This window comes from Rhagoletis zephyria, unplaced genomic scaffold (genome assembly GCF_001687245.7).
Source record: "Rhagoletis zephyria isolate East Lansing unplaced genomic scaffold, Rhagoletis_zephyria_1.1 Rzeph_scaffold_00548, whole genome shotgun sequence".
In the NCBI taxonomy this organism is placed as follows: Eukaryota; Metazoa; Arthropoda; class Insecta; order Diptera; family Tephritidae; genus Rhagoletis; species Rhagoletis zephyria.
Genome location: NW_016157632.1, coordinates 151,677 through 175,843, shown reverse-complemented (window position 1 = coordinate 175,843; position 24,167 = coordinate 151,677). Strand labels below are relative to the sequence as shown.

Here is a 24,167-nt window from a genome sequence, read left to right as displayed (position 1 = left end):
ACTACAGAAAAATTCTGCGGTGTTGAGTTTTCATTTACATGGCGCTTTGGTAAGACAGATCGTGTCAGCTGACTCGGGTTTACGTACCGGTAGGTTTACGTTCTTGACTAATTTCAGCTTTAGGGCCGGTTGTTCAATGTCTGGTTATCACTACTTTCCGGTTAAACATCATTATCGACGATTTCGACATCATGCATATAACATGTGATCGATATAGCAGTCGTTGTATCTAACCGGAGCTACTACCTCCGATTTGTGCTAATCAGACATTGAACAACCGGCCCTTAGTCTTTCGAATTTCGATACCTACTTATATCGATAATTTTTCATCCTTTTATATGCAACATAGCGAAAGTAATTTTCAGGGTTATCTGTGACATACCTTTTGCGACACCTGAGTGGAAGGTCGACCTATCTCGGCAACCAGTTCGAAAACGCCCTATCGCAGAAAACTTTTCCAGAAACCTTATTTCAGAATTCGGTCCAAAAACGCCCTATCTCAGTTGTCGATTCAAAACGCCCTATAACAAATATTTTCAATATATTTTCAGTAGCACTAGAAGTAATACGATTACTTATATGGTAGACAGACGGAGAAAATTAATTTGAATCAATAAGCATATATGTAAATTAAAATTTTACCCTTACAGACGGCAGTAATGCGAATATACCAGCCGCAGGGTCGTGGGTTCGAGTCCCACGGCCAGTATACTTTTTTTATTTCCATTTCATTATTTTTTTTTAAGTTCTATATTTTTTTTACGTTACTTTCAGTTAGTTGTTGTTGAATTTTCAACAAAATTCATCCCTAAAAATTTAAATTAACTAATAGTAAAATAAGAAATGTGATATAAAATAAAGCAAATGAAAATAAAATAAAGTAAAATTAAATAACTCGACTGCTTCGTTTGCTTACTTGTACAAAAGACAACAACTGGCCGTTTTTACCAGTGTTGTCATCGAAAATTCCCCGGATCCGAGTTAATTCCCAAAAATTTCGTGCATTTGTTCGGCTGCTTATGCTCATTTTAAAGAGGCAAATGCATGAGTTAAAGCAAATTAAGGCTGGTTATGCAAATAATCGAGCCCGTTTGTCTACCGTATTAGACAAAAAATTCAACCTTTGAAAGGTTCCCACAAAACTTTACGGCTACAAAGCATTGCTTGCACTTTGCTGTGGTATTACTAAAGCTGAAATTAGTCGAGAACGCAGAACGTATACTTAAACGCAGTCTGTATACGCAGAATTTTGTCGATTACTGGAGCCCTCAGTGTTGCATACTACAATGTTGCCACTCATCAATGTATTTTCATAAACTTACCCTTTCAACTACAATTTTTCGTGCTATTATAGATCGTAGCTAAATATAAACTACTTAGTTTTCAACAAAAACCTTATTCAATAGTAAATTTCAAATATTTTAAACATATTTTGAATAGGAACTTACATCTTTTTTACCATCTGTAAAACTGACGAATTGGCAACCATCTAAAGAAGGAGAAATCAGCTGACACGGAAAAATCTAAATACCGCAGATTTCTGCGCTACGGGCTACAACTACAGAAAAATTCTGCGGTGTTGAGTTTTCATTTACATGGCGCTTTGGTAAGACAGATCGCGTTGCCATAAGTGAAGATTTATCTTCAAAATGAAGATTTCCTTGGATCTTTTTTGTTATAAATCTTCGAATGAAGATTTTTCAGATATCCAAAAATTGCACTGAAAAAATCTTCAAAATGAAGATTTTTATATTGACAAAAAGATTTTTCTTTTATGTCGACTACATACTACGTTTTCGAAAAAGTACTATACAACTCTAAAATTTTTGTCAGTGTACTCTAAGTGAAATTTTTCATGCTGCACGCCCTGTATTAAAAACGTCAATATGGGTAGTAACTTCACTTTAACCAAATGACAGGTGTCAAGTGCGATGCCATTTTGAATAACGAACACTAAGAAATGGAAAAGTTTATAACAATCACGAGGAAAAGAAAAGGTAATTATGTTTAGCAAGTTTACCTGTTATATTTAGTAGTGTATATACTCAATGAAAGTATTATGAATATATTGTGAATGTGATTTCCTATTTTAGAAGAAACTTCTGCAAATACCGAAGGAGGGATTGAACGAGACGCTGCCGCTGAGGAATACGTAGAGGTAGATTTTTCATAAAAAGAAAAAATACGCTTTGTTGACTGTAGTTTTGTTTATAAAGCGATCTAAAACAAAGAGGAGATCTTTTAACGCACATTGGGGAGATGATGAAGAATTTAAGAAGTGGTTAATAACAGGAGCGCACGGCTTACCGCGTTGTAAAGTATGTGGCGTCGATCTTAAAGCATCTGGAGGAAAAAAGGATTTAACTGCGCATGCAAAGACCACCAAACATATTGAAAATTCAAATGCAGTTAATATACACAAGGGAAGCAAAGAAATTATAGAAGGCATTCCGCGAGCAACGTTTTTTGCTGAAATAAAAGTTGCGGCTTTTTGTGCAGAGCATAATATAGCCTTCACCAGCATGGATCATCTTTCACCTCTTATAAATAACACATTTTTAGAGTCGAAAGCGGCACAAAACTTCGCTTGTCGGCGTACAAAAACAACAGCTTTAATAAAAAATGTACTGGGGAAATCACAGCTGGACCACCTTCTGCAAAATATGCGTTGTAAACATTTTTCTTTGTGCGCAGATGAGTCTACGGACATATCGACATCAAAATTATTGTGCTTAGTTGTGAAAATTGAAGAAAATGGTAATGTACAAGATTTTTTTCTGACATGTTTGAAAATCACTAAAGCCAACGCGGAAAGTATATATGACTCAATAGTTAAATTTTTTAATGAAAATAATGTTGACTATAAGAAATGGTTATTAGGCTTTGCTGCTGACGGGGCTAGTGTGATGACTGGTGGAAAACACTCAGTCGCCACATTATTAAAAAAAGATTGCCCACATCTGTTTGTTATGAAATGCACCTGCCATTCTTTAGCCTTATGTTCAAGTAAAGCATGTGCACAGCTACCTTTAGAGGTAGAAAGTACGGTTAGGGATATTTACAATTTCATAGCTAACAGTCCAAAACGAATACATATATTTTCATCTTTGCAAGAGCTTTTTGACTTAAAACCTCTAAAATTGTTGCATCCGAATCAAACCCGTTGGCTCTCTTTAGAAGCAGCAGTCGTAAGAGTACTCGATCAGTTAGATATAATTCAACTTTTTTGCCTTCACGAGGAAGTTGAAAAATTTCAGGCAACTTTAAGAATTCTTGAGAATTTACGCAAACCATTATTTAAAGTATACTTGACGTTTCTTAAGTACATTTTGAAGGAAATCAATAAACTTAACAAATTATTCCAAAGTGAGTCACCGAAAATTCATTGTCTTAACGAAGAACTAAATAATCTCTTTATGAAATTCTTAGATTCTTTTATATATATTGAAAATATTGACTTACTATCTCTGCGGCGTTTATATAATAACTCGGAATATATAAAGCCAGTAAATGAATTATATTTTGGAGCTGACACAGAATTGTTATTTAACGATTTGAGCTCAGCACAAAAATTAGAATTCTCACATAATGCGTTAAATTTTTATGTGGTTTTGTGTAATGAGATGCTTTGCCGATTCGATTTCACTGATAAAACCTTGAAAGGAGTGGAAATGTTGTCTCCTAAAAATGTTATAAGTAAAAAGCATTCGTCAATTATAAGTATATTTCAACACTTTCCAACTCTCAAAGTGAATAACATTCAAGATTTAGATTCTGAATGGAGAGAACTACGAACTTTTGATTTCAAAAATCGTGACTTATCTGAAGCGACAGATATAGAGACATTCTGGAAAGTAATTTTAAATTCAAAAAGAATGGATGACTCGCCTTCCTTTCCATTATTACAAAAATTAATTTGGTCTGTTTTAACAGTACCTGTATCAACGGCTAACGTCGAGAGAATATTTTCCCAAGTCAATTTAAACAAAACATCGATTAGAAACAAACTAGATGTGGAAACATTAAACGGAATTTTATATACAAAAGATTATTTAAAAAGAAACCAGATCAATTGCCACAATATGCCATTTGATATTAATTTGCTTTCATATATTAAAAACGACATATACTCTAATTGATAGATTAAGTCATTTTCTACGTGAATATGTATACATAAATCGGTCGTTTTCTTTTTTTTTAATATATTGTTTATTTTTACAGTATGGAAACTAATTTAAACACGTAACAATCTAGCTAGTTTAGCTCTTTTATTTTTATATATGCATACATTAGTACATATGAAATCCATACATACGTTTATACATTTGTATCTGATAAGTATACGATTTAAATTATAAAAACTTGAAAATATACCAATATCATTTCATTTTCATGGGTTCATGGGAAGTGAAGATTTTTGGCTGTGAAGAAGATTTTGTTTTCATTAAAATCTTCAAATGAAGATTTTTTTTTGACAAAAATGAATATTTTTCGACCACTTCCTCTGGCAACACTGAAGACAGATCGTGTCAGCTGACTCGGGTTTACGTACCGGTAGGTTTACGTTCTTGACTAATTTCAGCTTAACTTGGTAAAAATATATCCATACTTTAGATTTTGGCGGTGCCATTGCTTTAAGCAATTATTTTTCATAAAAATGAAGCAATTCAGGTAGGTTCTGCAATTCACTTTCGAGAGTATTTCAATCAAACTCGCTTTGAATTCAAATTGGCAGGGGTTGAAATTCGCTCGGAAGTTAATTGCAGAACCTGCTCGATTATTTTCCATAGAAAAAATATGGCCGACAAGATATGGCTGTTGCTCAAATCGATTCGATAAAAGTACTTTTCTTTCGATGCCAAATAGGTATCGAAACAACGATTCGAGTAAAAGAAATTGTTGGTATCGAAACAAAGGTATCGAGTACATACTTATTAACTTGTATCGGAACTGTATCGGAACATCCCTAACTGTGACCGATTCCAACCATTGCTATTGGTCAACGAGGGAAATAAAATAAAAATAGTGAGGGTGGCTAGAAAATGCAAAGATTTTCTGATATGGCAAAAATAATTATTTGAATCAATCGCTGCTTAACGTGGTTACGAAGGACGGTGAGAATATAAGGCGAGAAAACTTTTCTTTCGATGCCAAATAGGTATCGAAACAACGATTCGAGTAAAAGAAATTGTTGGTATCGAAACAAAGGTATCGAGTACATACTTATTAACTTGTATCGGAACTGTATCGGAACATCCCTAACTGTGACCGATTCCAACCATTGCTATTGGTCAACGAGGGAAATAAAATAAAAATAGTGAGGGTGGCTAGAAAATGCAAAGATTTTCTGATATGGCAAAAATAATTATTTGAATCAATCGCTGCTTAACGTGGTTACGAAGGACGGTGAGAATATAAGGCGAGAAAACTTTTCTTTCGATGCCAAATAGGTATCGAAACAACGATTCGAGTAAAAGAAATTGTTGGTATCGAAACAAAGGTATCGAGTACATACTTATTAACTTGTATCGGAACTGTATCGGAACATCCCTAACTGTGACCGATTCCAACCATTGCTATTGGTCAACGAGGGAAATAAAATAAAAATAGTGAGGGTGGCTAGAAAATGCAAAGATTTTCTGATATGGCAAAAATAATTATTTGAATCAATCGCTGCTTAACGTGGTTACGAAGGACGGTGAGAATATAAGGCGAGAAAACCTAGAACCAAAAGGCAAAGGTGCATCGATATAGAAATTAAAAGTACAAGGTTTGTGGCTTTCATCCAAGTTATGTGTAGAAATGTACATGCATATGTACGAACTTGTTGCAATTGTTTAATTATTGGTTCACGTATGTATGCAGAGGTTAGCCGCAAAGAGCGTCACAATAGCCATGGAACCTCATTGCACATTTCATCCATGTGATGAAGCTGTGATTGCTACTAACGACGACGCTAGCGATTGTAAGCGATTTGCCGTTCGCTTGGGTTATTGGAAAGACGACTATATTGGATATTTTGTGCGCAATCAAGATCGAAAGGCACCTGAAATTAATCGCGGTTATTTTGCCCGAGTAAAAGGAGTTGAGATGTGTATAGAGAAGTTCCTCAAGGTAAGTGTCTAAAATCAGCTAGATTTTAATTTGAAAAGATACAGATATTAGTTGTGTTTTCGTATTCTCCAGCAAAAAATTACCAGTAACTTTCCAGTAACCAAATTTCGGAGAGTAAGCCAATATTTACTCCCAATGAGAGAAATATGCAAGAAAGCACGAAAACGCAAAACCAGCAAGAAGTTGCAAGTTTTATGAACAGCTGATTAATTTGGTATTTTCCGACGCAATTTTCTAAGAAAAATAGTATTTCCCATCTTAATATATATTTAAATAGGTTTATTTTGTCATTTGCAACTCTAAAAGCACCACAAAATTCTTTTGGTAGTGTGAATTGCATTCATTGCAGCATCATGCCATCAGCTGTTTTTCTTACTAGTAAAAATTTATCTAGTAAAAATCCAGTAAAACTTGCAAGTTTAGCTGTCATTTTTGCTCTCTCAATTCTCCCCTTTTGCTGGTTTCTTGCAAGTTTTTGCTTACGAAAACGCCTTCTACTAAAAACCAGTAAAATTAGTGCTGGATTTTACTGGATAGTGTGTACGCGAACAGAACTTTTTACATGCTTGGCCCGATTATAGCTGAAACAATACCGGCGTACAGCAAGCTTCCTCGAATTGGGCGAAGCTGTCGTTCACCGTTCGCCCAAGCGTCAGGGCTGCCAACCATACTTAGCAATGAAGTGCCATATTGAGCACAAAAAAGTGCCAAAATGTGCCAAATAGACAAAAAAAGGGTCAAAAAGGTGCCATTATTTTTAATTCTTCCCATTTAGCATTGATATTAGAAACACATTCTTAAAACAATAGTCCAATGCCGAAGTAAGATAAACCAGTTGTATACGCTATAAAAATTAGACAATTTTAGTTGAGAAAAATAAGTACACGCAAAGGATTTCACAAAAATGTATTTAAATATTACTATTTTGGAAAAGTGCCATTTTGGCACTTCGCGCCAAATTGAAAAATTAAGTGCCATTTGAAGTAAAATATGGCTCAAAATGGCACGGTTTGAGCCAAGTTTGCAGCCCTGCCCAGCGTTGCCGAAAGCTTTCTCTGAAAAATTGTGAATTTACCCATAAAAAAAGTTAAAATTTTATTTATCCCCCTATTATGAATTTTCATATGAAAGACGAAAGACGATAACGCTTGCAAGCGTGTCGTATAAATATAGATTTTGTATTATAGGCCCTTAATATCAGTTGCATTTGGCTATCGAAGATCGAAAGTGAAATTTGTATTATGCGCTATGCAAGCGTGTCGAAATTTTCGTTGAGTATCGAATTTTCTGTCAGAATTTAGCTTTCGTTGGTGTAGCGAAGTGTTAGAAAATTGTGAACAATTATGATTTTGCATTTGTTTTCTTACCTTTTGGCGGCTAGACACCAATTTGGAAAATTTTTTATTAATTTGATGCAGTTCTCCAGATGCTCCTGGCCAGTTTTCTAAGCTCTCATCCTCTGACGAATCGTTCAACCAGAACTCCGCTGTACTCATTTTTACCACGATTTTATAAACTCGCTTTCTTTTATATTTCGTTTTTGTTTGCACAAATTTGCATAAATATGTATAGGCACACTATTTATTTATTGCATCATGAACCACATTTCCTTCAACTTCAATTGTGTTTTATATAAATTCAAATTGATAAAACTCGCATAGAGGATACAGTAAGAAGGCAATTGACAGATGCTTCCAATCCTCTGGAGAAGAACTCGATAATGTAAGTAACTTAATAAGTTTTATTTGTTAATTATTAAAAACAATTCTTTAGATTCCAGAGAAACTTTCGACTTTTGTATGCTGTTACAACAACAACAACTTTCGAAAGAAGCTGTTAAATATGTTCTAACAGAAGTAGAGAAGGAGCCAGGGATCATACCAACAGAGTGTTGCAACGAGGCGTTATTGGATTACCCCAACCTAAGGTTTCTACTGTGTTTATATGTACGCTCATATTCATTCCCATGACTCAGGTTTTACCCGACCAAGGGCTGTTGTTTCGGCGACCTAACAGCGCATAGATCGGCGATACCCTTCAATAATTTTTCGTCCATGGAGCAACTCCTTGCAGCCGGTTTGCTCCGCATCCTTCTTCTCCGGGTGGGCGTTGAGCCCAACCCCGGACCAGAAACATATTTCTGGTGTGTTTGCCAGAATCGATTCCATCCGAACACCACTTCGGTTAGGTGCAACTCATGCAACGGATGGAGTCACCCAAGAACCTGCTCTGGGCTTGGGTCTCACGGAGAGTGGGTCACAAGCTATGTGGCTCCCTGCTGCACAAGCCAACGCAAAATGCTCCCAACACTCGAAGAGCCTACACGGCTCCTAGGAGCTCCCCTGGGCAGCAGCAAACCTCCCAACGGACTCCAGAGCAAGATTGAGGAGTATTGTTGTCTTTATGGGTCGGCATGGCATATTGATAGCTGCGGTCCAAAAACGAAGTTGCAGAGCAACTCAACTCTGTTAGGTTGCGCCGCCTACAATGTGCTCCGTAAAGATCGCGAGCGGATTAGCGTTCATCATACAACACACAGTGCAGTATCGGCTTATCGAAGAAGACATCGACCCGAGGGACACCACCCTAGAATGTCAGGGCATAGCTGTCCAGTCAGGCGATGTCGAGCTCGAAATATTTAACGTCCACGATTGAGATAAATAGAGATTGTGTCGATCGCGGTACCTCTAATCCAGAGGTGGGCATTTTTTGATTTGTAATTGGGCTTCAAAATGCTGCTTGCTGCGACGTCGACACATGTATACTATCATCGTCTTCGTGCGTCTTACGATAATTGACGATTGACTGATGCTTCGCTGGTATTTCGGCAAAGCAAATCAAATCAGTTGCTGTTGAGAGTGTTCGGATGGACAAAGTTTTCTTAGTGGTAAATAAGCATGAAAAATTGTGGTACATTCCAAAACAATGTGGTACATTCAAATAAATAAATTTATAAATATGTTATATGCACTTATGGTCAGCTGATTAAGTTAAGTGACATTTTGACCAGCTTTGGCTAATTACATTTTTTGTTTATTTATTGTTTATCTTTTTTTTTGCTGACGGTGCTAGGCATTTTCTTCCATATAAAGAAATTGCCAATCATTAAAAACCAACACGATTTTTAGCGCTTGAAATTTGCACTTTTAGCTACTAAATTTTAATGGGCTATAAAACTGCATACCTAAAACTTTTCTAGAAATTCTAAATAAAAAGCCACAGCGACAGAATAAGATGCCTTTTTTTTAGAAATGATCTATCATTTTCTGATAGAGAATGATTTTCTGATAGACATTGATAATTTTCGTGTTGATGTATATTACTTTCACCAACCCTAAATTTAATAAAGAACGCTGCTTTTAATTCTAAAAGCTTCTTCGATCACCCTCTTTCACCTTTTTAAAATGACTATGACACAGTTTGTTTTGTCTTTTTAAACAAGACATAACATTGCGACTCATAACGCGAAAGCAAATCACGCATTGCGCATACCAATCCATGTTTTCTATGCAAAAAAAATGTATTTCCCATTCCTCCCGAAACATTTTATGTGTGCATTATTCGAATCTCAGTATATCCAGTAAACAAACTTAGCTATTTTTTTCACCAAGTTTGGTCCCCATAAAGGACTAGTGTTGCAAGCAACGCTTTTTCGGCAATTAGGGTGTTGTGCAGCTATTTATTGTGGTGAAAATTATTTAAGCACTGGAGAGATTTATTCACATGGAATTGGAGATAGGGCTGATAGATTTATTTTAAATAAATTGTGAATCTGCGAAAATATCTTTTCAGCAGATGAATATACTTTTTAACCTTTCTCCCGAAAATTTACATACAGGCTCGAAAATATGTAAGTAACATTCAAATATCGTCGCTTGGATCGAAAATTGGCGGAAGCGTCATTTTGACAATTTGTGGTTTTTGGATATCTTCTTTAGTTTCCGAGTAATTGACTAAAATGTTTCCGGTTATTTGGTACAAATTGCGTTAGTATTGCTGTCGTACTAAACTAATCAAAATCTTTCAAATAGAGTTATCTGTTCTTCTTTAGTTTCCGACATATTCAGCTTTATCATGAGTTTCATTTTCTAGAACCGGGTCAATTTTTACTTTTCGTTTGCGTGTATTCACTACAGGTGGATGAAAAAACTGTTGGCGAAATTTGGTTCGGGCGAAACTCACGATTAGGCTGATTAGTAAAAAGTATCGTTAATTTATAAAAATTGTTATCACATTTGGGAGTATATCATTGAAACTGACTGCAAATTTTTTGACAAATTCGTATACGACAAAATTTTATTAAACTCATAAATGGTTGACACTAAACTAAAAAAATAAGAAAATTTAAGAATTTCATGAACTAGTACATAGCATTCTCCGACACTTTGGAGAAAATCTGTAGTCTAGTTCCTGAGAAATTGCATTCCAAACTTCAATTGTGAGTTACCGAAAGTAACTTGTGACAATCTTTTATCCAGGCGACGATATAATATTTACCTAAAATATGCGTCTAAATAGATTATAATTGTCATTATTTTCGCAGTTGGAGTATATGCCAGACGAGTAACAGGTATACAAGTATACCTAAATTAGCGCTTGAGCTTGTATATTTATCTCTCTCTAACTCATTAATTCTATATACGTCAGCACCAACGCCCGACAAAGTTATGTCCGTATTTAATAATGGCCCTATGACAAAATATTCATGAAATGTATTCGTAGATTTTTATTTACTTTCATTTCATATATTAGTATTGAGATGAATGATTTTTACTAAATACCAGGAATAAATATTTAATAAAAAACTATTTCATTTAAGCTTAACCAACTTTTAGTTGCTCGGAGCTAATTTTGGAACGCTTCATGAAATATTTTCATAGACAGTAAATGCAACCCTGGGTGCATCATTAACGAGCTGAAAAACCAAACAAATAAAAAAATTCCATCTGAACCAATATTCCCAAAAATTATAAAGCAAAACAAAAGCCATTTTTCCAATTTATGCACTGTTATTTTTATTATTGCAATACAATTTCGCAGCTCTTCAAACATTTTCCACATTATGCTTTTAGGGCTAGTAGTTTCCGACCCCATTTGCTCGTTTTTTTTTCAATTCTGAATTTAGGCTAGGCTTCATGGGAACTTACTGTGGGTGCAAACAGACCACATTTTGTAAACTGAATTGTGATATTTAATTTTATTTTATAATGAAAAATGAATTTAATGTGCAATTTTTTAAGTTTACTAGATGTAAGACAACTTTTAATTTTCTTTATATATTGCATGCTTTAGTTTTAATTCTGTTTAAGTTAAGTTGTAAAGGTGAAAATAGGCCTCCTGGGCAACCGAGCACATTAAAAAAAAACGGTAACGCGCGTAAAAGCATACCTCACAAGTGGTGTGGAAAATGCAAGAACAAATATAAATGGAATAATTTTCGAAATTATGAAATGGTTATTGGTATTTTCCATCTCAAAGGTGGTGATTAATTTGAACGTTATTTAAGCTGCCTTTACACGGTCGATTTTTGTCGTTTAACCAAAATCTACCCGTGTAAATTGCAATTCAACCGTAAAATGTAAGCGTTTTGGCTAGTCGATATCTTAAGTAAATTTTCCAGTCGACAGAAATCGACCCGTGAAAAGGCAACTTCAGGAATTTTTTAATTTTCTTTTTTTTTTTTTTTGGTGGGCGTCTTTTGAAGATGTGCCAAATTATATTGTCGACTTAAATACAAAACAACAATTTCTTTAAGCCATCTTGTGCAGCAATTTGTTGATCTTATCCTCACGGCTACCGAAATCACCAACCTCAACGTAGTGATTAGCCTTCTTGCGCCAGCCTCGGGTTGATGTGTTGAGCTTGAATAGCAACAGGAAGTTGGGGGCTTTCTTGAAGTGAAGTGAATCAACGCATTGAATTTCGTGCGCTTCGCGAAATTTGCGTTCGATCACAAAGCAGAGATTGGGACACGCTTGACCATTCCACGTTTGTACATCAATTCACAAACTGATTTAAGATTTGGATAACCCCATATAGGGGGTTCGGCATACGTAGCATATTAATGGTTGCCTTGCTCAATTTGATGAACACATCGTTTTAATGTGGCGAAGACAGAACTGTAAAACTACGCACTTTTTGTGCAACTTTGTTGATACCGCGGATGCGGATCACAAAAGCCAATTTGGATTTTTCAGGCCCGTCGAATTGGCCGCATTTCTTTGCCACACAGCGTTACTCCATCTCACGGCGTCCATCACGGAGTTTTCTTGTTTGATATTTCTCAGCATGCACCAAGTTTTCACATTTACGGAGTGCAATCACAGCAGAGCGCTTTAGTTTACGTTTGATCAGGGTAGCAATTTGCTGACCTGCTCTTGCTGAACTGCAGCTTCGGCTCGGGGACAGGAGGCAGCTTCCTGGAAGGTTGTCTGCCCTTTGCTTGCGGTTTCTTACCGGCCCATGATGGCAGTCATCTTAACTTGTTACTTAGCACGTTGAAAAGGCGAAAAAAAGTTCGCCAAATGTTTGGAGCACATCGTAAATGAGCCACTCGATTTATAACATTTCTATAAACAATTTAATTAAATACTTTTTATACATAGATATGCTGCAACCATGCACTTACTTTCCCAAATTCCATCCTGCTTATCGGCATAATTTTCCAAATATGCCTGCTACTTCATTACTAATTACTAAATTTTCCAACTGCGCCTTCTTTGTTGGCTCGACATATCCTAAAAAGACAAATTTACATTAAACAATAGAAATCGCAAAAATTAGCAAATAAAATACTCGCTTTGTTTTGTTTTGTTGTCAAATTTCTGAGAAATGTGAATTCACCACGATGCGATACAGAAAGAACAAGGACCAGGGATGTAATTTTAAGTAAACGTATTATTCAGGGGCAAGGCGCAGAGCGTTCGGGGCAGCAATATAAATTTGTATCAAATATTACATTAAACGGTGGTTCTAATACATTTTTTGATATTATTAACCAGAGTACATACATTATATGGTATTTCTTTCAAAAATTAATGTACTATATGAACTTTTTTTTCAAATATTTCTTAAGTTTCTTTCATGAGTGCTGAAAAGCAACCATGCGTGTAAGAAATTGTGTGCTACCTAAAATTTCTCATCTTTATCCCCATAAAGGACTTCACCACAGGTTTTTTACTGGATATACTGAGATTCGAATAGTTGCGCAGTGAAGTCTCAGCAGCAACTGATTTGATTTGCTTTCCCGAAGTGCTAGCAAAGCATCAGTCAATCGTCAATTATCGTAAGACGCACGAAGACAATCATATCATCCATATGTCGACCAGTGATCGGACTTAAAAAAAAATTTGTGTGGTAGAATCTGGAAAAAATGTGGTAGATTTCAAAAAAATGTAGTAGATCTTTGGTTTTGGATCAAACTTTGTACAAAAATTAAAAATATTTTGCAAGGTTTCACCAAAATTGCAAACATTTTAATTAGAATCTAAAAAAACTTAATTTTATTACAATAAAGTGCAAGATTGAAGTTGCTAAAAATTCCCTTGAGTTTTGGCAATTTTTTTCCTTGACCGTGTAGAGCAGTTCCTTCCATATCAAGATATTTTTTGAACATATTTTGCGGAGTGCTGCCAGCTTTTTTTTTTATCACATCGTGATGTAGCGGACAAATGTGGCACATTCCAGAAACCGCTACTTGGGATTTGACAATTCTCAAGTAAAAGTAAACAACGCTTTAGAAACTTTAGATGCACTGAAATTTTCTAATACTTTCACAAAAATCGCCGTTTTTTAACATTTTCGCTATTAATTCTTTTTTATAAATCATATATTTTGCAATTTAGCACAATAAAACCATGTTTCCTGTCGAAAAATTGAATATTAAGAAAATTTACTATTTTACGGTTTATTTTATCCTCCAATTCTGCCTGGTTGTTGTTGTTGTAGCAGCAGTGCTCAACCCCCCAGATTTGTCATGTATCGTCGTCTTCATCCTCCGACTCTGTAAGCCTGAGGCCGACAAAGCGGGCTGCGTCGATAGGCGCGGTCCAGAGCGCTTCTGGTGTCAGGGTCGTAGGGTTGGAGGTGCACGTGAAGAGGTGCTGGGTGTCGTGGGGACCTTGCCCACATGCAGGGCATGTGTTTGCCACTTGTGTGTTCAGCCGGGAGAGGTAGCAGTTAAGTCGGTGACACCACCCAGAACGGAGTTGTGCTAGGGTGCACCTGGTCTCTCTCGGCAGCTCTATTTCCTCTGAATCTATGGGCGGCGGTCGACCGCCCAAGACGATGTTGTCATTGCGCGTACTGAGGCTCGTTCTGACCGCATCGCTGTGTAGGCTGTTGAGCGCCGCTCTGTATGTTGCTGCGTCGAATGGATGGTCTACGTACGGCTCAATGTCTGCCTTCCAGTCGTGCAGGTGTCGTCTCACGTGTCGTGGGGGCGGTTCGTTACGAAGCAAGGCATTGTTGGGGTGATTCCCTCGGTGACAGCCTACGAGGTATTGCTTCGACAGCATGGTGTTGTGCTCTTTCACCGCCAGCATCTGGCTTTCTTCATGTAGGTGATGCTCGGACGACATGAGATGACAACCTGTAGCCGTACGTAGAGCTGCATTCTGGCAGGTTTGGAGGTTCCTCCATCGGGTGTCGCTTGTCCCCGCCGTCCACACTGGTGCCGCGTAGTTAGCCACTGACCGGCCGATTGCCTTGTAGGTCGCGAGCAGGGTTTCTTTATTGGCTCCCCAGGTGCTGCCGGCTAGCGATTTTAGGACTTTGTTCCTGGCTCGCAGTTTGTTGCATGTGGCTGTGGCGTGCGCGGAGAAGGAGAAGAGGCTATCGAACGTCACTCCTAGGATTTTAGGGTGGTTGGTCGTCGGTATTTTGGCGCCATCGACGAAGACGTCCAGTTCTAGCCCCACCTCCTTGGTCCAGGTTGTAAAAAGTGTGGCGCTGGATTTTGCGGCGGAGATTTGGAGGCTCCTTGCAGTGAAGAAATTGGAAAGATCGGTGAGATAGTCGGTTATTTGTTCGCAAAGTCTGTCTATGTTGGGGCCAGTTGCCATTATTGTGCAGTCATCGGCGTAGCTTACCAAGTTTACTCCTGCTGGCGGCGGAGGGAGTTTGGCCATGTAGAGATTAAACAGTGTCGGGGAGAGTACGCCGCCTTGGGGGACCCCCTGTTTAATTCTACGCGGCTTAGACTTGGCGTTTCGGAATTCGACCGATGACTGACGACCACACAGATAGCTGGTTATCCACCGTTTCGTCCGAGCTGGAAGCGACGAGTCCAGGATGTCTTGGCAGAGGGTCGCGTGGTTCACCGTGTCGAAAGCCTTCGACAGGTCCACAGCGACTAGGACCGTCCTATCACAGGGTCGACGTTGGTTCAGACCCTCGCTAATCTGTGTGGTAATGGTGTTTAATGCTGTTGTCGTGCTGTGCATTTTCCGGAATCCATGTTGGTGTTCGGCTAGCTTCAGATGCTTCGTCAGGCTGGGGAGGAGTAGTGCTTCCATGGTTTTTGCCACTGGGGATAGGAGGGAGATGGGTCTGTACGAGTCTCCTGCGTCCGCCTTCTTCCCTGGCTTAAGGAGGGGAATGATCCTACCCATTTTCCACATCTCGGGGATGATCAGGGTGGACAGTGACAAGTTGAAAGCGGCGGTCATATACTCGACTCCCGCAGGTCCTAGCTTTTTCAGCATCTGCATGGAAATTCCGTCTGGGCCTAACGCCTTCGATGACTTGGCGTGGTTGACAGCTGCCTGCGTCTCTTCGATGGTGAAGCACAGTGGTGTGTCTCGGGGGCGGAGTTTGTGTGCTTTCCGTAGCACGCTGCGGCGGGTTTTGTCTCTCTCTGGGTGTGCAATGAATTGCCGGCTGAAGAAGCGCGCGCACGACCGCGGATCCGACGTGGTGGTGGTGCCGAAGGTGAGAGCGACATTGTCTCTACGCTTCGTCGGATTGGAGAGGGACTTGACTGTGGACCACAGTTTGCTGGCTCCGCTTGAGAGGTTGCAGGATTTTAAATGCTCATTCCATTTGTTCCGCTTGTGTTCGTTGACCAGGTTTCTAATGTCCCTATTGAGATCTCTTATACGGGGATCCCCTGGATTAGCCTGGCGGATTCGATCACGCTCGTCTGCGAGTCCCGCCGCTTCAGTGGGGAATCCTGGGCGGATTTTGGCGATCCGGCCGGCTGGTATGAAGCGAGCGGCTGCTGCGTTGATGATCCTGCGGATATTGCGCTCTGCTACGCGCGCGCATGATGGTAGAGGAAGAGCATTGAATTTGCGATCTGTGAATTCCGTGAAACCGTCCCAGTTCGCCTTCCGTGTGTTCATGAATGTCCGGTTCTCGGATGTCATAAAATCTCTTGGCTGGTCTATGGCGACTACTATGGGCAGGTGGTCTGATGCGAGCGTGAGCACTGGTTGCCATCCAATGCAGTTTATCAGACCCCCGCTTGCTATAGTTATATCTGGCGAGCTATAGCAGTCACCCGCGACCCTGGTGGGGGCATCATCATTCACAGTGCAGAACGTGGAGTCGTCAATTTGCTCAGCGAGCATTGTACCCCGCTGGTCATTGCCCAGATTGGAGTGCCAGAGTTCGTGGTGCGCATTGAAGTCGCCTAGCACTACCCGGTTCACACCCTCTAATAGCGCACTTATGTTAGGGTGGTATCCAGCTGAGCAACTGGTGGCGGGTGGTATGTATACATTGACGATCTCCAGCTCCGTATCCCCCGACTTGATGGCCAAGCCTTGACATTCGATGAATGTATCGTTGGAGTCAGTTCGGGGGGTAATGAGCCGGTATTGAACCGCGTTATGCAATATGAAGGCAATGCCGCCTCCGGTGCCACGGGGGCGGTCTCTTCGGAGTACGTTGAACTCGTCCTGGCTCTGAAGGCTCGAGCCGGAGTGGAGTTTGGTCTCCTGGATCGCCGCGACTGAGATTTTATGCCTTCTCATGAAACCGACTATCTCAGCGATCTTACTTTGTAGTCCGTTGCAATTGAACTGCAACAGCTTGATGGATTGTGGCCTTATAATGTGGTATAATGGTTGTGCCTGAGGTGCCTGTAGGGCCTGACGTGCTGGTCCCCGACCGGGTGGGTTAGCCGCAGGTGTCGCGACCGGTGGTGGGATTGGTGCTTGCGTCAGCGTGTGTGTTGTTGGTGGAGTTGGCACGGGGTGTTGTGGTGCGGCTGGGCAACAGGCTGCAATGAAGCCAGTACTCCATTCTCAGTGGTGCGTTAGGCCTGAGCAGCGCTTCAGGTGGCACCAATTGTTGCATGCGTTGCACCTNGTGCGTTAGGCCTGAGCAGCGCTTTAGGTGGCACCAATTGTTGCATGCGTTGCACCTAACCGATGTTGTGTTGCGCCTTATCAGGTTGGTGCAAACGCTGCAGAACCATCTGTCCTGGGTGGATGTCCTGTGTTGCGTGCTTGTAGCTGGTCCACTGGTTGATGGTTGGGCGGGTGTTGGTTGTGTGGAGTTACAGGTTTGTTGGTTGTTGCAGCACGATGCAACAAAATTGTTACTCCACTCCCTGTGGTGCCGAAGTCCTGAGCATGCCTTTAGATGGCACCAAGCGTTGCAGCGGTTGCAGCGGACNGATACTCCACTCCCTGTGGTGCCGAAGACCTGAGCATGCCTTTAGATGGCACCAGGCGTTGCAGCGGACAGAGGTTGAGGAGTGGTGTATGTTGCGGTGGCAAACACTACAGATCCAGGGCCCGGGATTTTGTTCTATGCCGGCGCGGACCAGTAGTATACGGAGCAGACTTGCCGGTGGGTCATGCTCCCATGGCAAAAAATTTGGGGGGTTGCTGCTGTGGTGATTGTCCTTGGTCGGAGTGAGTTCTCCGAGTCAATCCGGTACGTAGAACCGACCATCTTGGGATTCTGTCTGGTGTTAGTGTTTAGTGTTGGACAATTTATGCTCTTAAAATTAAGAAAATTATATCGGTCAAAAATAAAACTACTCAAAAACGCGAATATGTGGTAGATTTCAGACCTTGTGTGGTAGATGCTCAAAAAAGTGGCAGATCTACCACAATGTGGTAAAAGTCCGACCACTGGTGTCGACGTCGCAGCAAGCAATGTTGTTTTCTGCTGTAGAAAATACCCATTCATTAATGCGCAAATGAACAAATAAAAAAAAAAGAAGTTTCAGAATCTGAAAGTTTTTTAGCTTACGGTGGTAGAAGTAGTAGAAATGTAATTTAGCAAAAAAAAGTGTTACCTATACCTACGGTGACCATCCGTTCTGTTTTTTGCAGGACCGTACTGTTATTTAAAGGTCTGTCCTGCGTAGTTTTTCAAAACAGAAAACCCCCAAAATGTACTGTATTTTTCCAAGTGTCCTGCCTTTGTCCCGCATTTTCTTCGATATTTTAAAATTAACTTTTCCTAATCGAAATAAAAGCAGTGTCGATAACTAATTGATAACTACATAAGGGTATGCTGGTTTTGAAGGTTCAACTAGTCAATGCGTTATAAATACTGTACAGTTATGGACAATAGATGACGAGAAATTGAAGACCATCGCTTAAGAAAAAAAATATTTTCCAAGCCAATTTTCTTTTCAAACAAGCGTTTTCGTAATTTTTTCGAAAAACGTGTTTTTGGTACATTTCGGACCTATTCGTCAATATCTCATGAAAAAATTATCCGATCAACATAAGCGACCTACAGTCCTCTTACAAAAATATATTACTTTGCCAATTTCGAAGAAAATTATTAGTGTTACAAGCGACCAAAATCGAAAAATTGAAATTACAATCATTTTCTTTTTACAGTAAATGAAAATCTGATGAGAAATTTAGATGTTACGGAACACAACCTGCACAAAAAATATATATTATTGCAAAGAGCCCATCAATACCTTTCGAACTGTTAGTCGTTTCATGAAACATTGAGGAATAATTGAAAAAGTACTAAAAATACGTTTTTCGAACAAATCTCGAAAACACTTCTTTGAAACCATGGGTATTTTTTTCGTGTTCAACGACCCAAAGTTTGCTTAAAAAATTTGCTTTACAGAGGTTCATATTTCGTGTAAAGTAATACTTAATATGCCTTATTATAATTTTGTAAATATTCATTACTAAAGGATTAATACCAATGAAGCAAATGTGATTTATGTTAAAAGTTTAAAATTGGATTAATAATTAAGAAATATACACTCTTGGTTATTTGAATAGCGCATCCTTTTAATGGGCCGTACGAATAAAAACTAAGCGATTGCCTTTTCTTAAAATTGTATACCTTTTACTCCAATTTTGTTTGAATAAATTGAGTATAAGGTCTGAAATTTCAAGAAAAAGCAATTGCTTATTTTTATTCATACAGCTCAATACTTAGTGGGTGCAGTTTTCCTTCTGTTTGTTTAATATTCATTAACTTTTTATAAAAATATAGCATATTCTACGTCTACATCCCATTTAAAAAATTTTTGAAAATTAAAAAAAAAAAATAATCATAGGGGCGACAATTTTTTTTTGTTGACGGTGCTGCGCATTTTCTTCCATATAAAAATTTTGTCAAGCATACTTTGTATGGTAGAAAATCAAAAAAAGGGTGCGCTATTCAAATGACGAAGAATGTATATATGTAGTATATTTTTATACTACGCAATTATATGTAGGTTAATTTTTTGAAAAATTGTCCTGCATTTTCGAAATATATTTATGGTCACCGTACCTATACCACAAATGTGGGAACATCCGAGCACTGGCTCTTCAGCAAAACTTTGCTGCTTCGCACACAAGCGCATGTGTATGTGATAGTGTGAGTGCCCACCTCTGCTCTAATCCGCTCTTTGTGATTTTGACAGAATCAGCTGTGTGCGTGACGTCTTCTTGGGTCGGTGTTATGCAGACAAACTTTTGTTTGCCAAATTAAATGGCGGCTGCTTAGTTTGCTCGGAGGCGGTTATGTCGAGTTTGGCACAGGGTTGCACGTTCATTATGGTTTTCATGGCTATTGCCAACACGAAATGAGAATTTCAGATGTACATAACGCGCACAATTAATATATATTTTTATGATACCGTATAGGCTATTAACTGTGCCCTAATCTTTGAAGCTTCTACAGCATAAATTCAGTTCTCTGGCTTTCGGTATCACGCCAATTTTTGTGTATAGCAACAATTGTCTAAAATTTTTGTATATGACAACACCGAATTTGCCGCAGTTTGAGCAAACAAATTAGTTTGCTGTGAGAGTCGCCAAACTCGCTCTCTCAGAGTTTGCTGCAACAACAATTGCACGCAGTTTACCAAACAAAATTTCTGCATAACACCGACCTTGGTGCAATTGTTCATTGTGAGCATACGAAAAAACCAAATAACAATTTTAATATTTGTGCGTTAATTTTTCTGCGTGGTTTTAAACAATTATTGGGACATTACAAAGCAAAATGAAGTATTCAGTGGTAAAGTGAAAACAAAAGGAAAGCGTGCGATATAAGTTGCCTACGGACGCAAACCTGGTGAAAAAGTGGAAGAATTTCTGCCGAGGAGGTGCATTAAACACCAAATCGAACTATGTGTGCATGAAGCACTTTACTAGTGAATATATTGAAAATACAGTTCGAAATGGGTAGCATAACGCCTTAGGTTTTGCAAAACCTGGTGCGGTGCTTACCATTTACGAAGAAAATCTGGGGGATTCCTAGCGTGCGGTAAGAGCTCAGCACAGGGAAAACAAAAGAATTGTCAGCAAGTTACTTGAGCAGAGTGAAATTGCCGTTGCCACTGTAGGTAACAATTTGCATTCATATAAATGTGGGAATGGCCTTCCCGTTTCTTCATCTTCTTGAACAAAACGCGGTTATTTAATTTAATAAATTAATATTACTACTGTTTATTTAACAAAACGCACATATTACAATTAAACAACTTAACACTAGCAGAACATTGTTCTGCGCTTGATGGCGGCTGACAATGCAATGCCCAGTTGTTGTTGTTGTAGCGGCTACAACAACCCCGCCCAGATCGGTTGGTATCTCAGTCGTTGTCGTCGAGTTCCACTAACGGCAGCCCCAAGAAGCGAGCAGCCGGTCGGTCCGTCCACAGGGACAGCGCCGTTAGGGTTGTGGGGTTTTCTGGGCATGCGAAGAGATGTTTCGAGTCGTGAGGGGTCCCTCCTCATGCTGGACATTTNAGTCGTTGTCGTCGAGTTCCACTAACGGCAGCCCCAAGAAGCGAGCAGCCGGTCGGTCCGTCCACAGGGACAGCGCCGTTAGGGTTGTGGGGTTTTCCGGGCATGCGAAGAGATGTTTCGAGTCGTGAGGGGTCTCTCCGCATGCCGGACATTCATTCGGCACATCCGCATTTAGCCTACTCAGGTAAGAGTTCAGCCTGCTGCAGTAGCCAGAGCGAAGTTGGGCTATTGTTGTTCTTGTCTCCCGAGGCAGATGGAGCTCCGTCGCGTCAATGTCCGGTGTTTGTGTGCCTAGAACGGCATTCACAGGTCTAGAGTCTACATAACTCGAGACTGAGGCCCTGTGAATGCCGTTCAGGGCCTGTCGGTATGCTGAGGGGTCCAGAGGCTGCTTAATGAACCTCTGGACTTCGTCCGTCAGTTCATATAGATGCCTCCTGACGTGTTTAGGCGAGGGCTCCTCTGCAAGCAGCTGTCTGTTTGGGTGGCCGCATCTGTGGATCTCAACCAGAAACTGCTTGCAGAGCATTATGTTATGCTCCCTAATTGGGAGCATTTTCGCCTCGTCATGGAGGGGGTGTTCGGGTGACATCAGGAGGCATCCGGTCGCTGTCCTGAGTGCGGTGTTTTGTGCTGTCTGTAGCTTCATCCACTGCGTCCTACTAGTCCCCGGCGACCACACTGGTGCTGCGTAATTTAAAACCGGCCGGCCTATTGCCTTGTGTGTTGCCAGCAACGTTTCTTTGTCTTTTCCCCAGGTACTGCCGGCTAGCGACTTGAGGACTTTGTTGCGGTTCTGTACTTTGTTGACAATAGTGGTTGCGCGCGCAAAGAAGGAGAGCAGGCTGTTGAATGTTACTCCGAGTATTTCGGCGGTAGCCTGACCTCCTTCGTCCAGGTGGTGAACAAGGTCGCAGAGGATTTCGTAGGGGAGAGGGCTAGACACTTTGCAGTGAAGAAGCGAGAAAGATCGGAGAGATACCCGTTTACTTTCGAACACAGGTCATCAATTCCATTCCCTGTTGTTGTTGTTGTTGTAGCAGCATACAAGTTCCCCATAGAGTTTTGGGGAGTGTTGCTGGAGTGACAGTCCTTGGCCAGATATAAATCTGGGTAGTTCCGGTTACGTAGACCCGACTGTCGTGGGAACGAATTCCATTCCCTCCCTCCCTCTGGTGGTTGAGGGAGCTTTGAAATATAAAAGTTAAACAGTAGCGGGGAAAGGACACCACCCTGAGGAACCCCCTGTTTTATTTTTCGCTGCTTACTCGTTTTGTCTCTAAACATTACCGACGAATGTCGACCACTCAGATAATTTGCCGACCACCGTTTGAGCCTCTGTGGGTGAGAGGAAGCCTCTACATCTTCTAGTAGCGTGGAATGGCAGACGGTGTCAAACGCCTTTGACAAGTCCAACGCTACTAGAATCGTTCTCTCACAGGGACGGTTACGGTTAAGGCCACGAGTTATCTGAGTGTTTATGGCGTTAAGTGCTGTTGTTGTACTGTGCACTTTACGGAAACCATGCTGATGCTTCGCTGGGGTCAGGTGGTTTGTGAAGTACGGGAGTAGCAAGGCCTCGAGTGTCTTCGCTACCGGGGAAAGGAGTGTAATCGGACGATACGAATCTCCTTTGTTGGCAGGTTTCCCCGGTTTGAGCAGTGGGACCACTCTCCCCACCTTCCAGATGTCTGGGATGATGAGAGTGGCCATTGACAAGTTGAGGACCTCCGTTAGGTACGCTACCCCCGCAGGACCCAAATTTTTCAGCATCAGCATGCATATTCCGTCGGGACCCATGGCTTTGGAGGCTTTCGCCTTCCCGATGGCCACCTGAACTTCACCGCAAGTGAAAGCAAGGGGGGCACAATTTGTTGGCAGTTTGTGCAGCCTTCTGGTCACTTGACGCTTGGTTTTGTCCACCGGAGGATGCAGTATGAACTGCCGCGGACTATAGCTCGCGCATCGCTCCGGGTCCGACGAGGCATGGTCGCCGAAGGAAATTTCGACTCTGTCGTCGTGCTTCGTCGGATTGGACAGTGACCTCACGGTTGACCAAAGCTTACTCACACCAGAGGTGAAGTTGCAGGCCTTCATATGTTCTTCCCACTTCTTCCGCTTATGTACGTTCACTAGTTGCCGAATCTCCGATTTGAGATCCCTGATACGGGGATCACCGGGATCGGCCTGACGAAGGCTGTCACGATCACCGGCTAGGACAGCCGCTTCAGCAGGGAAATTTGGACGTGGGTCAGTGATGCATCCTGCCGGTACGAGGCGGGTTGCAGCAGCAGTGACAGCCATGCGGAACTTACGTTCACCAAGGTGGACGTCGGTTGGTGTGGGGAGAGCAGCGAGGGTGTTTTCAGTAAATTCCGCGAAGCCTTTCCAATCAGCTTTGGAGAAGTTGATATATGTTCGGTGCTCCACGGAAGCAAAGTCGGTTGGTTTATCGATCGAGATGACTATGGGCAGATGGTCTGATGCCAAAGTCAGCATAGGTCGCCATGATATGCTGTTTATCAGACCAGCGCTGACTATTGTTAAGTCTGGCGAGCTGCAACAGCTGCCCATAATCCTGGTGGGTGCGTCGTCGTTCATTGTGCAGAACGTCGAATCGTCTATCTGCTCAGCCAAATAGGTTCCCCTACGATCGTTTGACAGGCTTAAGTGCCAAAGATCGTGGTGCGCATTAAGGTCACCTACTACCATTCGGTTTTCACCTCTGAGGAGCGCACCTATATCAGGGTGATATACGGCCGGGCAGCAGGTGACAGGGGGTATGTAAACGTTGAATATTTCGAGCTCAACATCGCCTGACCGGATAGCAATGCCCTGACATTCTAGGGTGGTATCCCTGCGGTCGATGTCTGCTTC

General features: G+C 40.8%; 3 protein-coding genes and 1 long non-coding RNA gene across 5 annotated transcripts; 2 read left to right on the top strand and 2 right to left on the bottom strand.

Moving 5' to 3' along the window:
* Positions 1-1,784: 1,784 nt before the first annotated feature.
* On the top strand, positions 1,785-4,493 carry LOC108360267 (uncharacterized). The gene is made up of 3 exons (XM_017612476.1): positions 1,785-1,997; positions 2,094-2,158; positions 2,217-4,493. The coding sequence occupies exons 1-3, from the start codon at positions 1,961-1,963 to the stop codon at positions 4,137-4,139; spliced, it is 2,025 nt and encodes a 674-aa protein (XP_017467965.1). The 5' UTR covers positions 1,785-1,960; the 3' UTR covers positions 4,140-4,493.
* A 958-nt stretch (positions 4,494-5,451) lies between these two features.
* Positions 5,452-7,802, top strand: LOC108360264 (leucine carboxyl methyltransferase 1-like). Of its 2 annotated transcripts, none has more exons than XM_017612473.1 (3): positions 5,452-5,770; positions 5,866-6,114; positions 7,533-7,570. In XM_017612473.1, exons 2-3 carry the CDS (start codon positions 5,896-5,898, stop codon positions 7,560-7,562), a joined length of 249 nt encoding a protein of 82 aa, XP_017467962.1. In that variant the 5' UTR covers positions 5,452-5,770; positions 5,866-5,895; the 3' UTR covers positions 7,563-7,570. The 2 variants fall into 2 exon arrangements, with proteins under 2 accessions (XP_017467962.1, XP_017467963.1); XM_017612474.1 differs by lacking the exon at positions 7,533-7,570 and adding an exon at positions 7,776-7,802 and having other exon boundaries at positions 5,453-5,770.
* Positions 7,803-11,215: 3,413 nt separating this feature from the next.
* On the bottom strand, positions 11,216-12,818 carry LOC108360265 (uncharacterized). The gene is made up of 2 exons (XR_001847079.1): positions 12,743-12,818; positions 11,216-12,683 (listed from the first exon to the last, which is right to left on the bottom strand). It is a non-coding gene; the product is annotated as an uncharacterized LOC108360265 (long non-coding RNA).
* A 9,717-nt stretch (positions 12,819-22,535) lies between these two features.
* On the bottom strand, positions 22,536-23,921 carry LOC108360262 (uncharacterized; the record flags this gene model as incomplete). Its single annotated transcript, XM_017612472.1, has 2 exons — positions 22,536-22,760; positions 23,277-23,921. Coding segments are annotated over 2 exons (870 nt in total), but the record flags the coding sequence as incomplete, so codon positions are not given.
* Between the last annotated feature and the right edge of the window lie 246 nt (positions 23,922-24,167).